This window comes from Anopheles nili, chromosome 2 (genome assembly GCF_943737925.1).
Source record: "Anopheles nili chromosome 2, idAnoNiliSN_F5_01, whole genome shotgun sequence".
Classification (NCBI taxonomy): domain Eukaryota; kingdom Metazoa; phylum Arthropoda; class Insecta; order Diptera; family Culicidae; genus Anopheles; species Anopheles nili.
Genome location: NC_071291.1, coordinates 67,112,834 through 67,135,049, shown reverse-complemented (window position 1 = coordinate 67,135,049; position 22,216 = coordinate 67,112,834). Strand labels below are relative to the sequence as shown.

The 22,216-nt window shown below is 45.2% G+C and overlaps 1 protein-coding gene across 1 annotated transcript; it reads left to right on the top strand.

Moving 5' to 3' along the window:
- The first annotated feature begins 257 nt into the window (after window positions 1–257).
- On the top strand, window positions 258–22,147 carry LOC128728758 (uncharacterized). Its single transcript, XM_053822405.1, has 5 exons — window positions 258–329; window positions 20,112–20,603; window positions 21,231–21,466; window positions 21,536–21,670; window positions 21,743–22,147. The coding sequence occupies exons 1-5, from the start codon at window positions 258–260 to the stop codon at window positions 21,918–21,920; spliced, it is 1,113 nt and encodes a 370-aa protein (XP_053678380.1). The 3' UTR covers window positions 21,921–22,147.
- The last annotated feature ends 69 nt before the right edge of the window (window positions 22,148–22,216 follow it).

Here is a 22,216-nt window from a genome sequence, read left to right as displayed (position 1 = left end):
AAGTGTAACCAAGTGTAGCCGCCAGTTTGAGCGTTTGTATCTGGTGAAGTGAACCCAACCGTTTGGGAGGTGTTTTCAACGGCCCGGAGTGGCGAGATTGAATCAATACCCTATCGCTGCGCTATCTGCCCGGTCGAGTGGAGGAATTATCACGCGATAAGACTCGAACAGACGCCATCATCATGAGACAGATCGGCATTGAGGTAAGGAACGCCTGGAAACAACCCGCCACTGGTGATTTCACAGATTGGCTCGCAATGCGTCGACTATTGGGGCTTAATTCTAACAACTCCGGGCACAATTTGAACAAGGCGGCTTTTATCGGCGAGGTATTACCTCGATTAGACTCCGATTGTCGTGTAGTGCGTGATCTGTTTGATTTGCCCGTTATCCGTGTGATCGCGAAGGCTACAGCAATTTATGGTCCAGAAAAATAGCTTGCTTCAGTCTTTAATTCGTGCTTCCAAAAAGCTGTCCATGTCTGAGCTGCGTCTACTTCGGTGCAGACATTAATTTCCTGTCGCTTCCGAGGACCGGCTGGCAAGCCAACCGGGACGATTCGGTTGCTTGGAACCCTGTTTATATGTGGACTGTTAGGGGAGCGCGTAATTTGATGAACGTGAGCCTTAATTTTCACCTTACATTCTTTCCCGTTTGGGGGGTTTTGTTTTGTATTATTTACACCCCGCGAGAGCTTCCTCTGGGGTTCGAAAAAAAGGGGAATCCATCGTTTTTCGACTACAAAGACCCCACGGAGCCCTCCACGGTCGTGCGTGCCTTTATGCCTCGGCGTGCCGGATCGTTGGGTCGATGCATTGGAGGGAAAAGATAATAACATAAAAAAGCCTGTGGCCCTCGCTGCAACATATGCGGTCAAACTAGGGCTTTCGCTCCCGTCGTGGTCGACATCTGAGCCGATGGTACCAGCATGGTCTCCGGAGGCTCACTGCCTTCAATCTACCATATGGCATTGTTGGTCTGGGACGTGATCAAAAAGGTTTGAGAGTTTTTACTCTCCTTAGGGAATATAATTTGTAAACCTTTTTTTGCATCTGACGAGCAAGTTTTTGCTCATTAACATGCAATTTGTTGAACATTTTTCGATTAACAGTTTTATTTTTTGTATAGGAAAATTTATTTTTTTCACTACATTTTATCCTCAACAAGTGCAGCTATTTTGAGGATATAATTTTAATTTGGTTTCATATTTAAAAGCAATATGTTTATTTACCTTAAAGCTTCGTTTTCAAAATTTTTAAAGGCACAAACGTAAGTTAAAGTTTTCATAATACTTTTCGTTTGCATACTGGTTCATGAGATCACGTTTTTCGTGGCAAGTTTATTTACAAAATCCACCATTGCCCCCCTAAACCCATCGATTGCGTTCAACCAACGAAGGCACGTATGTATTTCGACGCATCCAGGAAGTTTGCTCGGGAAGTTCCTCAACGGACCCTCCTAAGGTTGATAGAGAAGACTGCTTCCTCTATTGCATGGAAAACATACAAAAAAAGAAGCAAACCATACAAAAGTCCCCCATTTGTTTGCAACTGCATACGGCGTGCATCTTCCTGCAGCACGTTTTCGCAAACAGTCGCCGAGGTACTTTTCTACCGCGACTGGAAATGACCCGTAAACTGTCGCTTTTTTGTTATTTAAGCGTTCCCCCGAGCTGGTAATGGCCCTTCACGATGTAGAGCCGTCCAAGTAGAGGGGCCGTTTTTCTTCTGCGTTTGCGGAAATTATCGGAGCAGTATTCATTATGCGGCCGATGTGAACCGTGATGACACTTCCTTCATTAGAAGCAACCGAATGAGAGGAGAAAGATAAAAACAGAGGCCCACACCAGCTCACAATTGCACCGCACTCATAAGTGTGAATTTTATTAATGCACCCCCGTACCGGCTTTCGCTTTCGGAACTGGCCTCCCGTGATGAGCGCCCCCCCCACCCCCCGGGAAAGTCCGTTCCGTTCCATTGGCGTAATGGCGGCGTGGAAGTCAAATAGAAGGTGCAATAAACGGGTGCACTTCCTAATTCTGTTTCCCGCTTCCCGGAGCGAAGCAAACGAGGCCTCGTACAATTTGTTACCGGTGGGTTGAATTGGCGGGAAAATCACCCACACCATTTCCCTTTTCCCTTCACCCGTGAAGATGCAGTAATCATTTAACGGTAGTTTACGGGTGGAGGGAACAATTATTGGAATAATACCCGGCCCGGTAACTGCGCTAGCCAGCCGAGGGGAGGGTTTTGTCGGCTTGCGGGAAAAGTGATTTGAAAAGTGAAAAACAAAACCACCACCATCCGGGCGGGAAAACAAACGCCCAGCATCCGACCACGCGAAGGTGTGCAACGCGATATCGTGAGAAAACGCCGTGTTTCCACCCGCTAGAGGATCGCCCTTTTTTCACAGCCAGAGTGAGCATGCGAACGGGAAAAAGGGAAGGAAAACCAAACACACGGAAAGTGGTTCCGTTTGTGTGGAAAATCCGCAATAATACAGCGCGTTCGTTTGTTTTTCCATTGGTCCACTCGTTTGGGGTCGCCGTACAGCTATCAGCAGGAAAATTATGTTATTATTAACACCCAAACCCAGGCACACCAGCTCGTTGAGGGGTAGGGAAAACTAACAAAAACAAACGTCTCACCTGGTCTCATGATTCGTGTACGTGTGATTACCATAATGGGACATAAAAACTAGGGGTGAAAAATCACCCACGTGTTGCTGTAAAAAGAAGATAATATATGAACCGCGGTCTCGCGTGTCACGCTGCAAATAAGACCCGGAAAAGCAAGAGCTAGAAAAGCCACTAGCACCGGGTGTTTTGTGCTTATTGTTTGGCCAAGCCGGTCTCGAATGTGCTGCGCTTACAAAACGCCCCAACGCCCAGTTTGCTCGGTTGTGGTTTGCTTGTGCACAATTAGTTGCTTTTGCTTAATGCTAACTCACCAGTTTAGCCACCGAGAACAGGTCGAGGCTGCATTAAACCGGCTGGGCGCGATTTTGCAACTGTGAGTCTAATCTTCAGCAGGTGTTGGGGCGATACAAAAAATTGCCCATGCCGAAATCGCTCGTTTCTGGTGTTAATAATTTCGCATTGGGTGGCTCGAGCTTCCTAATCGAAAGCTTTGCGCATATTATATACCGTTTGTTGTTTATTCTACCTTAATTTACGTTGCCTACCAACAAAAATACGTTATCTACGTCATTTTTTTCTTTTTAATTTGCTTTTTTTTAATGAACCCTGATTTGGCGAACGCTTGAAGAATCTATAGAAAGAGGCATAACGAATGATTAAGAATGCATTTCAAATCATATTTTTTTTCAAATACTTCGTACATCTTAGAATAATCTTCATGATATAGTTATGCAGCTTGTATTAACTGTATTTGAAATCAAATATTTTTAAATTCAAAAGAATTGATTTCATATTACATTCAATTTATGTATTGGTTCTATTGGGAAATTTTTGTAAAATTTATAAATAATATTTGTAGTGAACTTAATCAATGTAATGTAATAGAGTATTCACAATATAATTCTATATATTGTTTTTCCTTTCTTTTGGATGTGAAATTTACTCGCTAGTAGTGAGCTAAACAATTTCTCCTCAGGGCATAGCCATAGTTGATCTGAAATTGGAGCAAAAGCCCTGTCCTTATGCGCTCGACCTGGGGGCTTAATAACGGTTTTGCCACGCCCGACAAAAAATCGACCATCTTCCACTACCTTCAGGTGTGGAAAGTCGATCAAGCGAAACAATGCCAACCGCTCGTAGATGTTAATCTGCGTAATTATCAGCGTTTGGAAAGGAGTGGCGTTGACTCCGATCCATGGTTCCAAGTAATAGATCTCGATCAATTTTTGAGGTATTATTTTTCAAATGCCAATCGTTGTTTTCTAAGAATTTTATGCCAACTTTATATAATCATCGTTGAGCAGCCGTTCGATTCAACATTCCTCATCCATCCACCGGCAACCGTTTCGTTTGTCCCACCGAGACAGATGTACGCCTTGGAAAGGTTATCCATCGGCGAAATCACGCAGCTTTGAGCACACGCAAAAGAAACCACATAATAGCGCATGGAGATTTCTTGCAAGCCCGCTTCGATTTTCGCTTTCTCCCGTCAATTCGAGAGCCCTCAACATATGTTCTTTCGTTGGTACGGTTTTTTTTGTTCCTCTGAACCAACCGCTTTTTATGTCTGCACGTGTGTATGTTTTTGTTTTCGCAATGCGATTTTATCATTTTCCACCAAACGCCCGCCCGATCGCACCGTTTACTGTCGGATTATGATTTTTTCCCCACGCGCCCGCTCGCCAGATTCGTTTCATTTGCAGCGCTTTTGCGTGAAGCGGTTTATGCAGATGTTGAACCTGGCGGAGGCCTTCAATATGACAGGGCAACAGCAAAAAACAAAAAAGTACAACTCAACAGTGGAAGCCACTGGAAGATGCAATCGTTAATGGCGTTGTTATATGCGTGCTTTGGGGAACGTTTTTTTTTACTCGCTTCCATTCCCTCTCATAACTTGCCGCTTGAGCTGGAGACCGAACGGAATGCAAAATAAACGCGCCCGCTCTGGTGCCCGGTGGGCAGATAAAAATTGAAATCTACCACGGAACGCATAAACCAAGCAACCATCAAGGGGGTGTTGGAGTGCTCCCAACATACTTGTAGCTTGTTCTCTTACCACTTTCTCCGGTGTAGCGACTTTTTTTGCCTTTGCCTTTTCCTTCCGTTGTTGCTGAAATTCAAACCAACAACCGAGTTGGTTTGGATGTTGTTTTCACGAACGATCGACGTACGGTGGCAGTCAAGAACGTGCCTCTCAAGAGACGGCTTTCAAGGTTGGCGGCCCTTCACAGGGATGGTTAACAATGTTGCAGTGCGACATTTGGATGGATGGTGAGAGCGCTTGAAAATGTTCTCCTTAAATCAGTCGAGTGAAGGTGGACACGAGGAGGCTCACGTTCCTTCAAGGGCTGGTGAGCTGATACGTGCAGCTTTTTCGCAAAGATATAAGCAATTATCTGCAAAAGAAACAACAAACAAATATTGAATAGTTAATCAAACAAGAAACATGCAATAACATTGGAACGAATGACGGAATAAATCGCATTAAATTCCTCGCCATCGATCAGGCAGAAACTAATGGGTGGCTCGAAAACCCAGCACCATATTTCGGCTCTTCACGTGATGAATATTCATCGGAACTGGTTACCTCACAAGCACCCCAAAATTGGTCTGATGCAACGGCAGCCTGGTGCCAAATGTTAATTGATGTTTTACTGCTGCTGCGCCGAAACGTTGCCAAATTGATACACATCCAACCGGTTCGTTTTGGGAAGCGAATCCCACCGTAAAAGGGTTTGCACATTCGGGAGCATTTTTTTCGTTATCATTTCTCGATTCTGCCAAGGGCTTGGCGGTACCGGTAAACCGGTTTCGTGTCACCTTCGCCGCCGAAAGGAAAGCGTCCGCGAGCCGAAAGTAAAAGTCGTCCATCCACATGCGGCAAGCGAGCGTGTGGTTGGGAAAAAAGGGAGAGTAGTTTTTCTTTTTTTTTTCGTACACTTCCAAATCCCATCGATTGTTCGTTCGATCGTTGATGGGCTGCAACACGGCCAACCTCCCCAGAAGGGGCGGGATAAAATTATTCAACGGCGGCAAATTCCGGAAACACAACGACAAAAAAAAGAGGCACGCGAAAGCATAACGCGCGATCGATCCGCGCCCGGATGGAAAGTGAAAAAGGTCACATTCGTGTTCGGGGCTGTTTTCCCATAAATTGGGATCGCTTACTTCCACACACTTTCGACGCTGCTATGAGGCGTAATTTGTGACGGAGAATAAACGATGGGCTCCAAGCTTCAGGTCGGCTTGGATAATGGTGATGGTGATGAGGCGTACTAAATTTTGCCAGCAATTTGGGTTGTGTTCGCAACAGACGTGAGCGCAATGTTGTGTTAGAAAAAGCTTCATTCGATCATTCGATCATTTCAAGTAAAGGTCATTAGGATCGTTTTTTAAAAGCAACGTCAGAAGTCGATCAACACAGGACGTACATTATAGAGCATATTTTCCAAGCCACATGCCTACGAGGAGTTCGATTTTTGGCCGTAAAATTTCAACCGATTACAGTTTGCGATGTCGAAGAATTCTTTTCCTTTATCGGGTGTAAAAATTCCACGTCCATGACCACATGAGTGAACACGACCGCCCGATTGGTTATCAATTACCGGACATGACAGAGACAGCGCCAACACTAGGGTTCCTTTAGGGCTCCAACCGAGCCGTGTCGGTGCGCAAAGATTGATGGAGCCAGTTAAAGGAAGAGACGTGAGAACTGGAGAAACAAAAACCTTTCATCACATGACACAACGTAACATCAAAAAACTTGTTGCGTTTATGACTTCGATAATGTGGTTGCTGAGTAATCAGTTGGAAAATGAAAAAAATCGCCACAATCACCAAATCGGTATGGATGAAATTTAATTTGTACCAGCTCTGATTGTGTCTCTAACGAATCGAAATTGTTTATTAAATTGGGTGGATAAACGGTTTTAGTATATTCCAGAATGTACTGTTTAACGTTTTTGCAAATAAATTCCTCGTTGTCCGGCACAGAAGCAATTTGTATTCACGCATTTTCTACGCAACTCTGCCAGCGACAGTCAGAGCACGTGTTATCTTATCTGTTGGCTCTCGGGTGGACTCGAGTCAGTTCACCAAACAACGTTTTATTTCCACAGCACTCGACCACGACAAGTCGAGAGAGAAATTGTTCTATCACTGATGTCATCTACCGTATGCGCTTGTGTTGGTTTTTACCTTGAAATAGTACCTTTCCATTTTTGCCGGCGCCCTTGAGGTTTGTCAGTGGTGAAAGATAAGGGCTCTCCAAAAAAAAAACAATCTAACCGAAAACATAACAACATGATTAGTCTTGTGCTTAAAAAAAGTGTCAAATAATAAAATTCAGACTCCATGATTAGTAAGGCTTGACGCTGTAATAAATCAATGAATCAACTTTTTTATTAGAGTCAGCGAAGTTTTCAGAATATTCTGTTTGAATGTTATTCATGTAATTTGAAAATAAATTTGAGATAACTATAAAATTTGTAATTCTAGTTGATATATTTTACAAATAACAGTATATCGATATTAAATAAACAAGTTTTAAAGCTAACAAATCCCAAATAAGATTGGAAAGTTTTCCCCCGAAAAACAACTCTTTTAGGAATTTTTTTCCTTTTTTTCTCCCAAATCATACGCTGGGATAGTTAAGACTACCCACAAAGAAAAAAAATTAGAGCATTCATTTGATCTCTCACGTAACATAAATAATCATGCACACATTACACTTTAATGTTTCAAATCACACAAAAAAGGAACCTTTCTCCACTTCTATTCCTTTAAAGAGATAAAACTTTATAAACATCGACATAAACCTCTAAATCATCGCTTTTATTATCCGATAACGAGAATGGAAAAGCAATGTCCGTTAAAAAGCACTGCACATTTTTATTTATACAACACTCGATAGATTGGCTTGGCAAGAGTTGCATTCGCAACACCGCGTGATTCGGTATCTACTTCAGTACGTTCCCGTTTGTCCACAGACGCAACTGTCGGCAGAACAAGTGTTAGAAAGTGCCTTTATCGTCGGGGTAGTTGTGAAAACCACTTCACTTGTGCTTCAGTAACCCTTTGATGATCATTTTTAAAGCCATTTTATTTTCTTCCCACTCCCACTCGATGTCCGTCAAAGCAAAGGGAGCACTAGTGAGGGGACTCAGAATACGATGTGATCTTCCCACAATCAGACAGGGATGCAAATTGCGTAACGGTGTGGTGGATTTGTACACGCTCATCTAATCGCCCGCAGGCTTGATAGAAGCTACACGTGAGCCTAAAACAAAGCCACGTTATCGTTCATTAAATTCGCTTGTTCTCGGAATACCGGATAGCCGGAACCGACATGTACGTCGATGCCCCGCAATTGGCCGATAAATGCAGGAGTGGCCTTGTTCTGCATTCAATTTTTCCCAAAGTTCCTCACCCACGCGGCCGATTTGCTCTACTACTCTCTATGAGCACCCATGGGAATCAAGATAAGCTCTCGTATCGGCCAATAATAAAGCAACCCGCCCCAACGACAACGGGTAGTTCTCACGCATTTTCAAATGAATAAACCATCACCTGCAATGTACGCCGTTGACGATGTTAATCTCAGTGGCACGAACTTGAAACTGTCGGACGCGCCTGCATCGGAGTCGTCCACTTTACGCATTAACATTTTATCGAAATTTCCTACTCACGATACTCGCATATCCGGTTAGGTTTACCCTGAAACAAGCTCTTCCGTTCCCGATTTTCTTTGACTCCATTTTAATTGCCGTACTCTTGATACGTGCCGCAAATAACGTCGCGTAAGATAAGGCACCGCTGAGGGCACAATCTTAACGAGGTTCTCGAATCGATTTCATACTGCTCCCTCGCGGATGTTCGTGAATTCGCATCGAGAAAAACCGCGCCCGTCACGGCTTTGGAACGCCGGAACACATGCATCCATCCGCCACGGAAGCAGCACGTGGTTGGCCATCGAGTCAGTGACCTCGCGTGCAAGAAAACCGCGAAAAAGTGTGTGAGAGAGAGAGGGAGAGAGATAGATGGAGTGAGATCAATATGCCACGGTTTCGTTAACCAGCTAGGCACGGATTGCGAATGTTGCAGTTCCTGTACGTCATGTGGAAAGCGACAATCGCATCCAATCTAATCAATCCAACCGTCAGCGTGTGACAGATGAAGGCGCCAAAACCAAAATCACCAACGACCACGGTGTGTGGACACCTTAAGGAGCCGCCAATCGATAATCACCGTGTGCGTGGAAGGCGCAGCGAGGGCAAAACCTTTCCGCTGGAATGTCCGGCTGTTTTTTTGGGGTGTGCGATCGAAAAGCATCTTCGTGACACGCCCAACTCGCCGTGGCGCTGTTGCGCAATATGGCGTTTTAGATTAAATTTATGGTATCTGCTTTTCGTTCGCGCGAGCGCGATCGTGACCACGGTGGGAAGGAAAAACGGAAGAGAAAATGAAAAGGCACCCCCTGCTGTGGGGGAGAGCGCGGGAGTGTAAAACGTAGCGCATCGTAAAGGAAAGGCTGAATTCTTTTAATTGCACCTCCGTCCCGGCTATCGGTTACGTCGCCGGATGGTTCCGAACCATCACGTAACGGATCGGTAATCGGATGAAAAGTGAATTTTATCACCCATCGTTGGGCAGTGGCGGGAACCCGGTTCGGTCGAGGGCGTTGATGTTATGAATGCGATTAAGTGCCTCACGGTGTATTATTAACATGTCAAGTTTAGCGGCTAAGGTAGCATGGTAGGCCACACGTTTACCAACCAATAAACATGGCGATGGAAATCAAAGGGAAAGTGCACCATTTAAGGTGTAAAGTTGTAGTTAAAATGAGTATGCATACTTTCATGGTTTTTGAAGGTGTAGATAAATTATTAAATTAAATTGCATTAGTTGTTTTAAACCAACTTGTGATAAAAATTTCATTCATTTTTTAAATCAATCTAAATTAAAATTATTTACTTAATCGTTTGGCACAATATCTACAGCTATTTTTAGGTAATCAATTTATTTATTTTACTAAATGTCATTGAAAACACATTTGCTGTGCTGAGAATATTAATGACACACTTTGTTTCAATTTGCACAACCGTTTATCTGCGACCTCGGCCGTGAATCGAATTGCAGCACGAAAATTTCTTTCGCTTGAGCAACTTATCTTCTCCCAAGCTGCACGTTTGTTTGCATCGCAATCGCATTGCAGTGTGAACCGAAAACAAAAAGAAGGAAAGATCGTCTGTCCTCTGCGCCTGCATTTTGTCGAGTAACCGCGAAGCGTTTCAATGGGTTACTAAACCGATTACGAAAGAGCTTTTGTCAAAAAAAGAAGCAAGAGGTGTAAAAAAACGCAAAAAAAAACAAAATGAAAACACACCGAAACTGTTGATAAAGAAACCCCAAACGTAAGCGCAAACGTACCTGGGAGATTAGCCTTGAAATGCGTTCAAACAAAAGCAATCATCTATAATTATACTCGATTGATTAAAGAAAAAATTACTTTATCATTGAATGGATGAAAATCATATAGCAAAAATAAAATTGATGTGCAAACCTATTACCTTAAATTATTAAAATTTTCCGTAAACACTCAAGCGAAGTCAATGACGAGTTGGTTGATTACTTCATCCACGTACGGTGAGAAATGGGCTTTTCAAGTACGAGTTTGTTGCCTCAACTAAATAGGTACACATTCCTGATGCATTTACCGCGGTGCGGATGGGTATTTGGTCGGGTTCTCTCCTTCAGCCGCCATTCCCTAATTGCATCACGTGCAACGACGATTGGTACAGTTTATCTGGTCGCCCTATTTACACTCGAGCGAACTTCGATCGCGCGCGAAAAGGGTGTTATGCGAAAAAGTAAGCAACACAGCCTCGAGTGCAAATCGTCCGCCTCGAAATGGAATGCTGAGGTGTTGAAATTAAGGAATTACTCCCCGAGCAGCCCCTCGAACCTCCCATCCGGTTTGGTTGGAGTGGCACGGAAAATAAACACAATCACAAACAGCAGGGCTTACCGGTGCTGGTGCAGAGATTAAAAGGCAACCTTTCGGACAAACAATGGCCGTTTAATTGGTTGGAAGCTGGTGGTGGTAATGGTGGGCAAGTTAAACAAACGCAGCTCGCAATCTCGGTGTCGCCGAATTCAAGCCAACGCTCCCAACGACATGGTGGTCGTGGCCACCCGCAATGTGCCGAAGGAGACAGCAGGTGCGATTTGGTCCCATTTGCGTCATAATTGCTGCCATGCACCGTTGAAGGGGTGTTAAGCTCGAGTGCGAGATAAATTGTCTCAATTGTCTGGTTCCATTTTTTGGTGCCTTTACCGAAACAAAACAGTCCATTTTTTGGCTTATGAATGAAAATCTGCCATTCATGTTTCTTCGGAGCTTTTACCTAATAAAAGCTTGAAATATAAAAGCTCTTTAAAGGGTATATTTGGTAGATACTTGAATTACATATACTGTTTACTCTAGTTTAAGGTTTACATTACATTATTTGTTCTTAATATCTCTTTTTACAATACTATACGCACTTATATTACTTATATCGTGTTTTATAACATAAATAGAGCCAAAAATGTAATTAAAACAAGTCAAATTATTTCGATTATATCTCGCATTATAATTGATAACAATTGGCTTAGATTTTAGTCTCTCAAAATGTGAACAAAACATCGTAAAAGCGTCACTCTCACCCATGTTAGCAAACATCCCCTAAGCCAATAGGATACCGTTGGAAATATACACTTGCTGTTCACCACAAGAAAAAAAGAAAGGTCTTATAGTGTTCAAACTTTCGTTGATTAGCTAACGGTGCCTGTCATCGGGAAGAGATTTTCTAACCTTTAATGGCAGGCTGGGCAGGTAATTTTGCCATCCGATACGATTCGGCACGTGCTCAATCGGTGTGTATCTGGCAGGCTCAAAGCTACGCACGTCGGTGAAGCTCGTTTGGACCAAAATAATTAACCGATCGGTCCGAGCAGAGACCGGGGTTCGAATGGCGAGTAGCGCGATGGTTGTAATGGACACTCAGGCATTCACTTCCGTGGGCATCTTTGGCCCAAAAAGCCACTTAAGCTCCATCGGGTTCGCTTCCCACGAGCTGGCGTACCGATGCCCTCAAACACACGTGGTGTGAAGCGTCCGGTCGAAAAATGCGCTCTTTGGCCGTGCGCTTTGCGTGCGTTTCCATGCGTTTGCGCCAGCGCCTCAATTAACCTCAATAAAATCCAACGACGACCCGAAAAATCGTTCTTCGCTTACGCATCTGCGTTAGGGATTTTTCCCCGAGTCAAGTTGGGAAGCGGATTTCTTGAGGGGTTTCTCTACCAGCTCTCCATTCATGCTGGCACCCACAAAAGCTTGCAGCAATGTGCCATCAAAAAAGCTTTTGCCCATGCCGGTGGGAGGTTAACGATCGTCTCGAGAGCCTCCAAGATCACGCAACGATGATCAATGAACGTGATTTTGTTGAGGTTTTTTCTTCTCATTTAAATTTCTATTCCCACAAGTGCGTTTCTCGTTGGCAGTTTTGCGTTTTTATAGGCAACCATTTACGGGCATTTTACCGGCCAGTGGTTTTGCTCGATTTGTGCAAAACGATCAATTGATTTTATCGAGCTTTTTGCGTGTTTTCGTTTACACTCGATTTACACCTTTTTCACATGTCGACGTGGGTGTCAAAGTGACGAATGAAACGCTGCTGCTGTAACGTTAACAACCCATAGGCAATTTACTGTAAAACTGGTCAAAATTCGTGCATCAATTTCAACCCGTCTCGAGGTATTTTAATGTGAAGGGAAAATTTCACTCCCCATACAGTCGAAAGCACCGTTGTTCGGAAAAAAGCCCAATCGCAGCCTCCCGCTGGGGTTTCGTGCGCTGACGCGTAATGTCGCGCCGCAGGTGTTTTCGATTATTTTCCTCCACTTTCAATGCAAAGGAATGCGATGACCTTTTTTTTGCCTTTCCATCTAATTTTCCTCTTTTTCCGAACCACCGAGCTGGGGAACGGAAAGCGAGCATTAAAATCAATTAAAAATAATGTGACATTACGCCACAGCAGGCGCGTGTGTGTTTGTGTTTGTGGTAGAGGAGACATAATGAGAAGGAAAATGCACCGAATACTAGATTGAGCAAGATGCTTCGGGCAAATGTGTTTTCTATTATTCCACACAAGCCCGCCCAATCATGCATCCGGCGCCAGTTGATTGGCGATTTTTCATTTCGCTGTCAGCGCCCATTTCCATACCCAAAGTGACCACGGCCGTCGAATACAATGCCCCGAAACGGAACGTCTTATTTATGGAATGGTGCGCCCGAAAAACGAAAACCGAAAAAATGCAGATGAAGCTGTCGTTTGGCTCCGGGCGCTGATTAGAAAAATGCACTCCCAGCGGCGGGGGCTTAATCTGTTTGGAATGATTTATTTTCTCCTCTTCGGCGCACAGGCGCGATAGCTAATTAAACGTGAATTTATCATCCACCAGCGGGCAAATGGTGTTTGTTTCTCTCTCTTCTTTGAGATGAAAAGTTGTGCAATCAGCGAACGAATGAGTGACAACAAACCAGCAACCAACTGCGAGCAATCGAAACATTTGAATCCAATTAAAGAGCCATCCGAAGGCGAGCTTTCTACATTGCTTCTCCGGCAAGCGGGAGAAAATTCCACCCCGTGGAAAAATTAACCCCAACGTACAGACTATTTGCTGCACCGAAAACAAACACTCCAGTGGTTTGCTTCCAGCCCGGTGGCAGGCTAATTGAATCGTCAATTAAACTGCCTTTTAAACCGTCCAATTACCAAGCTAGTGGGCCAATTTTCCGGAACGCCCGCCTGTTTCGACGTGGCGGAGAAAATGATTATCATACTCCTATCAACCCGTGACTTTGTCAACGATCTCCTGCTCGTGTACCAGAATCTTGCCATCCAGCAGTGAAACTGGAGCTGTCCCGCAGGCCGGTTTTCTCAGTCCTCAGCCCCAGCGTCTGGCGAAGGAAAAGCGTTGCTCCTATCGGGATCTTGTTCGCGTCGACTCGGGACGAGTTTCATTTCACTTTCAAAGTGAAAAACTAAACTCCTCCACGCGACGGCGGACAGGTCGCTTGTGCAAATAACTATCGTACCCATCCGACAGGGAACATTGTCTTTTCCGACGATCTTGCTGCGCGATCGTGCAGCGGAAAACCTGGTGGTTGCAATTAACGGCCATCGTGGCAGCATCTGCTCTAGATCCAGGTCTAACGTTATCGCTGCTAAACGCGCTCTGATTGGACACTTTTCCTTGTCGGCTGTTGGCTTGAAATAGCCACCGACACACCAAGGCCGGCCCTCGGCTTAGCTGACCAGAGTTTGGCGAACTTGAAAGTGAAAAGTATCCGGTTTTTCTGCTTCTCGCCCTCGGTCGAGTGGAAGCGGTATAGAAGGCGCGTGCTGCCGGTGGTTTTATGGGACGCTTAGGCCTGCGGACAGCTCCAAGAGGTGCTGGACGTGTACCTAGCCGTTGACCTACTTCAGAGCGCCTTTGGAAGGTGCCTAGCGAGGGCCATCATGGCTGTCGGCTGTTCGATGCGAGCGTCAATAAAATATCCACACACCATCCATCTAGCTGAAACTCATCCGGGAGCATGTCTCGAAGCCGGGCTATCGGACTATCACCGCATCGGAGAAGACAGGTGAACGTTTCGCCAGCATTCCAACGGTAGCGGCCATTTTCGTTCGGCCGTTTCGCTTATTACCGACAAATCATCGGGTTGTTGTTTCTCCTCACTCACCCATGGCTTATTGTCGTTGCGCGATGGGAGAGTTTGTCTTAGCATTGGTCTGGAAGACAGATACAATGTTGTATAAGGTGGATCGTAGGGCTTTTAAACTGATTTATTACCACTTTATGGCTTTTTGTTTGTAGATAATTGAATGCATTTAATGCAACGCTCAGATGTCGATCCAAAAAGACAAAACTATTCCCCTCATCAACACCACCCACACCATTTGGCGCGTTCAAAGACCTTCAAAAGCGTCATGTAATAGCGCCTCGTTTTCCTCATTTCCATTCCATTGACCCCCGCCGGAGTAAAAAGTCCCCAAAGCCGCAAACACGCGCGCCAGCGGAAGGCCCCGGAATGGTCGCTATTTGATGTAACCGGAAAGTAAAATTATGCACGGCGTGGCTTCTGCACCTGCGTGCGGGTTTATTATTGAGGGCTTTTTATTTCGTTCCGATTCCGTTCCTCGTCCAGCCAGCCCATCGCATCGCTTTTAAACTCGCAACATTTGTTTCGCTTCCGAGCCGGCGTCCGTTCTCGAGGAGGGTCCGGCGGGTTCATGCAAGCGGAACCAATACCGCCCAGAACAGAACCGTTTGGGACAGTTAGATCGTGTACGCTTTTTTTTGCGTTCTGTCCACGCCATTCGATGCGGTCCATGTGGTCTGGGTTGCAACGCATAGTCTTTCGTTTTGTTTTGTTCTTCTAGTTTTTTTTGCTGGTGAACTGCTTCAGCTCTCAAATAATAGGGGAGTGAATTTTGAGCTTGTTAAAAATCCCTCAACGCTCGTCACCGCATGTTTATGATGGTGTACTAATTGCACAAAAATCGCGAAAAGTATCAAGAAGGGGGAAAGATAACAATTTCAACTAACACCAAATGAAACTTCAGCGTCCAAAGACATCATATAATAAAAAGAAGTGAACACTGTTTGTTATTTGTGGCAGTTCGCTCTCGATAATAAAAATTAATAACCAGTAGAAACACGTTAGCGTATGTTTGGAAGTGGCGATCGAAAACCAATTAAATGGTATGAAACTCCACAACAGTGAGGATGTGAAATTCAGTGTAATAAAACTTGACCTCTATCCGATACGACCGGTTAACCGTTGAAGAAGCCAACTCTAAACATAAAGGGATGAATGTTTAGCTTACCAGTTCGTGACTATTTATTCTTACCAAAATACCCCAACAACTTCGACATTGGTACCCCATCGTCGTGAAATATCTTCCCGCAATGGGTGGTGTTATCGCAATGGCAATTCAATTTATTGTTCACTTCCACTCTGTTCATAAACAGCCCCGCCAGTCAACTGATAAGATAGTGATCGCACTGAGAATCGCCTCATCGATTACATTTTGCTGTTTATTGTTTCTCTCGAACAGGCAGTGGGACGTTCAAAACATTTCTCTTCATGTTTGCCTCATAGTCTCCTTCTGTTAGGCTCCTAAAAGGAGAAGAACATTTTTATAACCGGCACTGAGCAGCTTTCTATCCCTTTCGTTTCTCCATTTACGCTGGCGTACTTCCGGCCGGAAAAAGATCTTTTCTACGCGATAATGTTTGTTAGTCCGCAAGTCCCCCGCTAGTACATGGAGTCAAGGCGCAAGAAAATACAGTGTACCTCATTTTACCGTCAAACTACGACCTCGGTTGCTGGAATGCGGCGGCGGAATCGCCGGCAGAGATCTGCCCGAAACTACGGACGTTAACTGTAATGAGGGTTCGTCGCCTGTTTGCCTGTTGATGTCTTTCATGTTTGTATGAGCGCTTGAGACGGCAAATTTCATTCAATTTCATCCGTTCGCGTTTCCGGTGCCTTTCTTTGCTGTCATAAATCAGAAATCGCCTTTTGCAGGTGGTTTCTCACAAGTAATTAAATTCGCGATGAAACAAAACAAGAAAAAAACAATCACCTGATCTAAGTATGCTGGTTTCTAATCTTGTTTTTTTTCGATTTACGATGGCTCGGAAATACCTCAATCTGCGACCGCTCAGCTGTTGGCGCGCCATATTCGTTATTATTTGTGGGTTGTTTTGGAAAAACACTGTATCTTTACATTATTAATGTCATCGCTTTCACGCGTAAATGGTGCAACAGCAACGGGAAGCGCCGTTTGTTTCCACCGTAACGGCACACGCGCGTTCGAAATTGATTCGTACGTCGAACGAGCTATTTGCGCGATCTATTTACACCCTTGTTGCTCAAGTTCCGGAATTCCTTGCGACCTGGCCACCCTTATTACCGGCGCACATGTACACGCGACCGCACGGCGAGACCTCAATTCCGCTCATCTCGCTGACACCATCGTCATGCTTGGCTAGCATAACTAACCTCTCACCCCTGCGATCTTCCGGCGGTTGCTTTTGCCCGGTCTCTTTCTCCCATTCATGCTCGCTGGCTCTCTGCCTCTCTCTCTCTCTCTCTCTCGATCGTTCTCCTGGATGGCACCCCGATCCGTGATGATGACACGGTGCCGACGTGAATGCATCTCGGTTGCCATCAATTTTCGGAATCGGGCTAGCAAAATAACGAAAAACCGGAGCACCCGGTACGATGGTTTATTGCCACGGTACCGTGGTTCAGCGTGCCTTCTTCCGGCTTTGGCTTCGCATCGCCCCGAGAAACGCTTCCGACCTCGAGGCACCGTCGCCTGAACTTTCCTTCCCTTCAGCGACTCCGGCCCGTACGATCATTACCCGCCTTCTTGTCGACCGCCGGCCAGTCGGAAGACGGAGGGATAATAAATTATTTACGCCGGCAATCGGCTAGGGGCAGAGGCTTAACTGGGTCACCCATCCAGCCAGCCGGAGAAGAAAACGAACCCCAACCAATATGGCACCTTCGAATGTGGTGGGGAAATTTGAACGCATGGAACCCTTTTGCCTTTAGAGACCAGATGTGGTCGGCTTTTATCGGCAAGAAGCAAAAAAAATCATCCCCCAAAAGACGGCCCTCCTCTATTAGCACATACACGCCGTGACTGGGCGGTGAGGATCGGTTCGATGGTTTCGGATTAAATTGCAAATTACGCCGCACGGACCGGGCGCAGCAAATCGGGCACGTTTCACGCGGTGTGGCGAGGGTGATCCCGCCATCATTAACCGTGACCTCACGAGTTTCGTTGGCCGAGTGTGGTGCCGGGTAGGGTGAACAATTTTCTACTTTCCTCGCAACACCACGAGGTTGGGGGTTTTTGATTTAATTTGCTTTATCACGCGGCACAGGAAAGGAAAGCCACCATACGAAGCCACGGACGGTAATCGGTGCAGCGAAAGGACGCACTAGCTATGTGGAGGGAACGTCGCAGCAGTGCGCTGGGTACGTTTCGAGTGCAAAAAGTTAATTGAAATCCTGTATCGAAATCGAACGTCATGGGGCTTAAATTGAAACGAATTCTAGGGCGTTTTCCGTGTGTGGCGGCGTGCAAAAATAAACGAACTGATTGCATTTCAAGCTGTTTTCCTGCCACACAATGTCAAATAAAAGGGGCTGTTGATTTACGAGCTAAACAGAATCGATGTTCGATTCCATCTAGCAGGCGTATGCAATAATGTTTTTTTCCAAGCACAATTCCCCGGTGCGTTTAGCCGCGCTTGTGAAAGTGCATCCGCGCACACCGTTTCGAGCACCGCGCTTGACGGAAACGACCAGTCCCGGAATTAGTCAAACGGAAAAACAAATCGTGCCCGGGAAGGGCGTTGTGCGTGTCGAGCGCGCACAGAATCCCCACACAATCGATGGCGCAATTTTCCTCCCGCTTTCCACGTGCTTCATTCCGATCGAGCTTTCCATTAGCAGATAGAGCCATTAGCCGCGACCCGGAAGGGAAGCAATTGGCTATAAAATGCCACGCTGGGAACGATTCGTAAATTCAAATAAATCCGTTCCCAACCGCCAGCCACCCATGTGGGGTGGGTCATGGGAGAGAATGTTTCATTTTAGTTCAACTTCCTGCCACGGATGCAATGATGCGTGCCGTTGATCGTGCTGACGTTCCGTTTGCTCCGTTCGGTAGGAATGTTAGCCCTCCCGGTGGCTGATTTTTCCATTTTTGTGCTGCTGGCGGGGGACCAATCCATGCTGGGAGGCTAGTTTTGTGTTTGCGAATTTCCCTTAAATCCGCACCAGTCCCGTTAAATGTGGAGCGAGTAGGGTGGTCAGCGTACCAAGAAAAACAGAACAAGAAGGATCGCTAGAGATTTATCATATAAACATAATGTAGTTGTTCATTTTTTCCCTACCAAGCTAATAACATGTATTACCTTAAACAATTACGAACCGAGCTACGTGTGCTATCCTTAAGATCCGTTCATTTTTTTGCCACTTGCTGCGCGATCGTAAATCCCAGCATGACAGAGCGAAACCGTTCTTGGACGGGAGAACGCTGAGAAAAGTTGAGTGAACAGCAAACTAAATGAATTATGTGGCCTCTGTAGCCTAAAGTATCACCCCATTACTGGAGCAGAATTAATGGAAAGCGATGAAACTTTTTTTTGAAATGGTCGTTTCATAAGTGAATTTTTAAGCGTCGCGCCGTGTGATGTATTTAAGCTGTGGTAAATCGCATTAAAAAAAAATTAAAGCAAAATGTGCTGGTCGTCTATTCTGAAAGGCGCTTAAAACCAAGTCGTTTATCAAATCTGATGCCACATTTGATCACCATTCCAGTGTAGTTCGTGTCACGAATCAGAAGCAAGCCTTCACTCACGAATGGTTTATTTTTAACGTCTGTACCGTGCTAGCCGGCTAATGCTGACGAATTGTGGGTTCTGCAACCTTTCATATGAGAATAATATGGATATCTTTTAAGCAGATAAATTAAAAATATAAATCAGTATTATTTTATCATCACGTAGACTAGCATTTAAATATTTTTAAAACATTTTTGCACGCTTTATATTAAATTTCATCATCCCAGAAAACAAATTTTTTGAATAACAACCACCTGCAATGACGAACACGTCTTTGAAGAGGCTAATTCCCATACTTTACTCATGTGGCCCAGTTTTTTGGTTTTCACCGCACTGAAAGGTGTCTTAATTTCTCCACACACGAAACCCACCGATACGCGGTCATATCGTATCAAATTATCGAGCAACCGGTAGCAGAGGAAGGTAAAATTACTCTCACACCGGTCTGCCTAACCTCGGCTAGCATGCATCCCGAGCCAGCCGATCTCCATGCACGCGCGTATGCAGATGATGTGCGGAGGAACCGGATTAATGATGGCTTTAATTTGCGCCGAATAATTTCTAATTTTCCTCCCACAACCTGCATGGGGTTTTTCACGGGGAGAGGCCTTCATTGGTGAGCCTCGATTGTATGGGGGAAAGTCAGCAGCCTATGGTACGGATGTAGGTTAGTGGGTGCGTAATTTGGAAGATCTACTGCTAGCCGCAACCAGACAGTTAATTGAAGGAATACATCCGTATCAGCGGTTTGTTCTTGCCGTTTACGTGAACGTACGGTACCTCTTGCAGCGATTTTCTCCGTTTTCAGTTCCCAACACGTTGTCATTGTACGTTTTTTTTTACAAATAACACAGATAATGGCAATGAAGCTACATAGTTTCCAACCCAAGACTGAGAAACCATACCAACATCTATTTGAAATGCTCTTCTTGAAGCATCCTTTTCACCATATGCTTTTCACTGATGGCTTGTATTATCTTTTCGTTTTCTTACCCAGGTTGAGGACCCGCTGAAGCGGATACAGGAGGAAATCAACGAGGTGACACGCCGCGAGCAGGAGCTCCGTGAAGGTCACCGAATGGGCGTCGAAGAACGAAACGGGCTTGACCTGAACGATGACAGCCTTTCGTCGGGCAACTCGGATGACTCGGGTTTATCCCTGTCACCGACACCGGTCCACTCACCATCGGTGTCGAACTTGAAGGACAAACTGGAGCAAAATGGCAAAGAAGAGAAGCCACGCCGACCGTACGCCTTGCCCCAGACAAAGGCTCTGACTCGGGCCCGTTCTACGCCGCAGCTCTTCCACACGTCGACACCGCCAAGACGGTTCAACCCGAATCCGAACCATCGTGGCATTATGCAGAAGTTTATCGCCTCTCGGGGCCGTCTCAGCAAGCTGGCGGTGGCCGGTGGTCAAACTGGACCGGCAGCAAACCTGCCGCAAGCGATGACGATCGCAGCCAGCACGAAAGCCGATCCGATCGTGGTAGGTTCCCATCTCAGGTGGATTCTGGTTGATTTTGGAAAATAGAAGCGGAGAAAAAAATTCTCACGAATATTAACATTTTAAGCGATCCACAGCGAGTGCCAATTAGTCTAGCTAAATTCGCCAAAAATGGCTACAATTCGCAGATGGGTTTTAATTTGCCCTTTTGAAAGGATGACAACTTTGTCAGCATGAATTTTTAATATGACACATGAATACAGGTTAGACATTTCAATCGTGCTTTCATCCAGGGAAGATGAATTAATTTGTGGTTAAAATGTATAAATTTTAAATGCTTTTTTATGTAGAGAATTAAATAGGGCTTATTTAACACCGTTGGATAGGTACATGAGTTCTTACTTTAATCTTAAGGAATAAGAGATTTTCCGATTGATATAAATCAAAGAGGAACACGGGAAACAGGAAAAGACAACTGATAATTTTAGAAGGAAATTAATTCAATTTAATTTAATGAAATTTCAATTTCAACCAAAAATCAGAGGTCTTGGAGGTGTTTAAAATATAGGTCAACAATTCATAAGTTTATAGATAAATAATCGATATAGTCATATAAGAAGATGAATTTCAAATCTTTAGAAAACTCACACCACTTTCTCCACCCCACAGCCCTCGGTTGACTTAAGTCGCTCGCATCTGATGATCCTACCGACGGCTATCTCAACGCCGCCCACCATCGAACGTGATTCTAACGGAAAACCGATCCGTCGTGGCTACGTACCGGTCGAAGAGAAGATCCAGCGTGAACTGCGTGACCTCAAGACACGTGAGTGCGAACTCAAACGGATCCGGAAGCTCAACCGCAACGCCTCGCAATCGGACTTACTGGATATGAACTACGACACGTGAGTACTTCTGCAAATGCTGAGAAGAAAATAGAACGTTCCTAATGATAGTATGTGTGTCCATTTCAGATTTGAATCGAGCGAGGAACTGTCGGATGAGGATAACACGGACGAATCGATCTATCCGCTAGCACGGAAGCTTCGGTCGACAAAATCGATCAGCGAACTATGCGATGCACTGACCAATTCTAGTCTTTCGCCAAGGTAACGATCGACGACCTGCAAGGGCTTCCCCGTCAATTGAAGTAATAATCAACGTTGTGCTTTTCTCCGTAGAGAAACACCTTCACCGTTGTTTGAAAGCCGTCCTCGACTGGGCAACGGATGCGGTGGTGGAATGCGACCGGCCATGTCCCTGGCCCAACTGTGCGATCTCGACCCAGAGGAGGCTCCATCTTCACACAAGCTGATCGCCCAGTGGGAAAGCCTCATCCAGCAGAAGCAGCAGCGATAATGGCTCAACGGCCGGGAAAGCGGAAGCGACTCATCGCGAAGATCATCTCCTCCTGGAGCGGTTACTGAGGCAAGCGTGCCTGAGGCGAGGCGACTAAACGATCCGCCCGAAATGAAATGTTAACTAGCTTAATGTGATTTTTTTCCCTGCTGCTTCTCTTCGATCCGCGGTCCATTCGCGATGAAAACCCGATGCCGATCGTACAGAGGATCGTTTCTGCGGTTATTGTTGACTCCCTTTGTTCTATTTTATGGCAACTTTTTTTCCAGTTGGCCTCTTCTTTCTTTAGCTTTCTT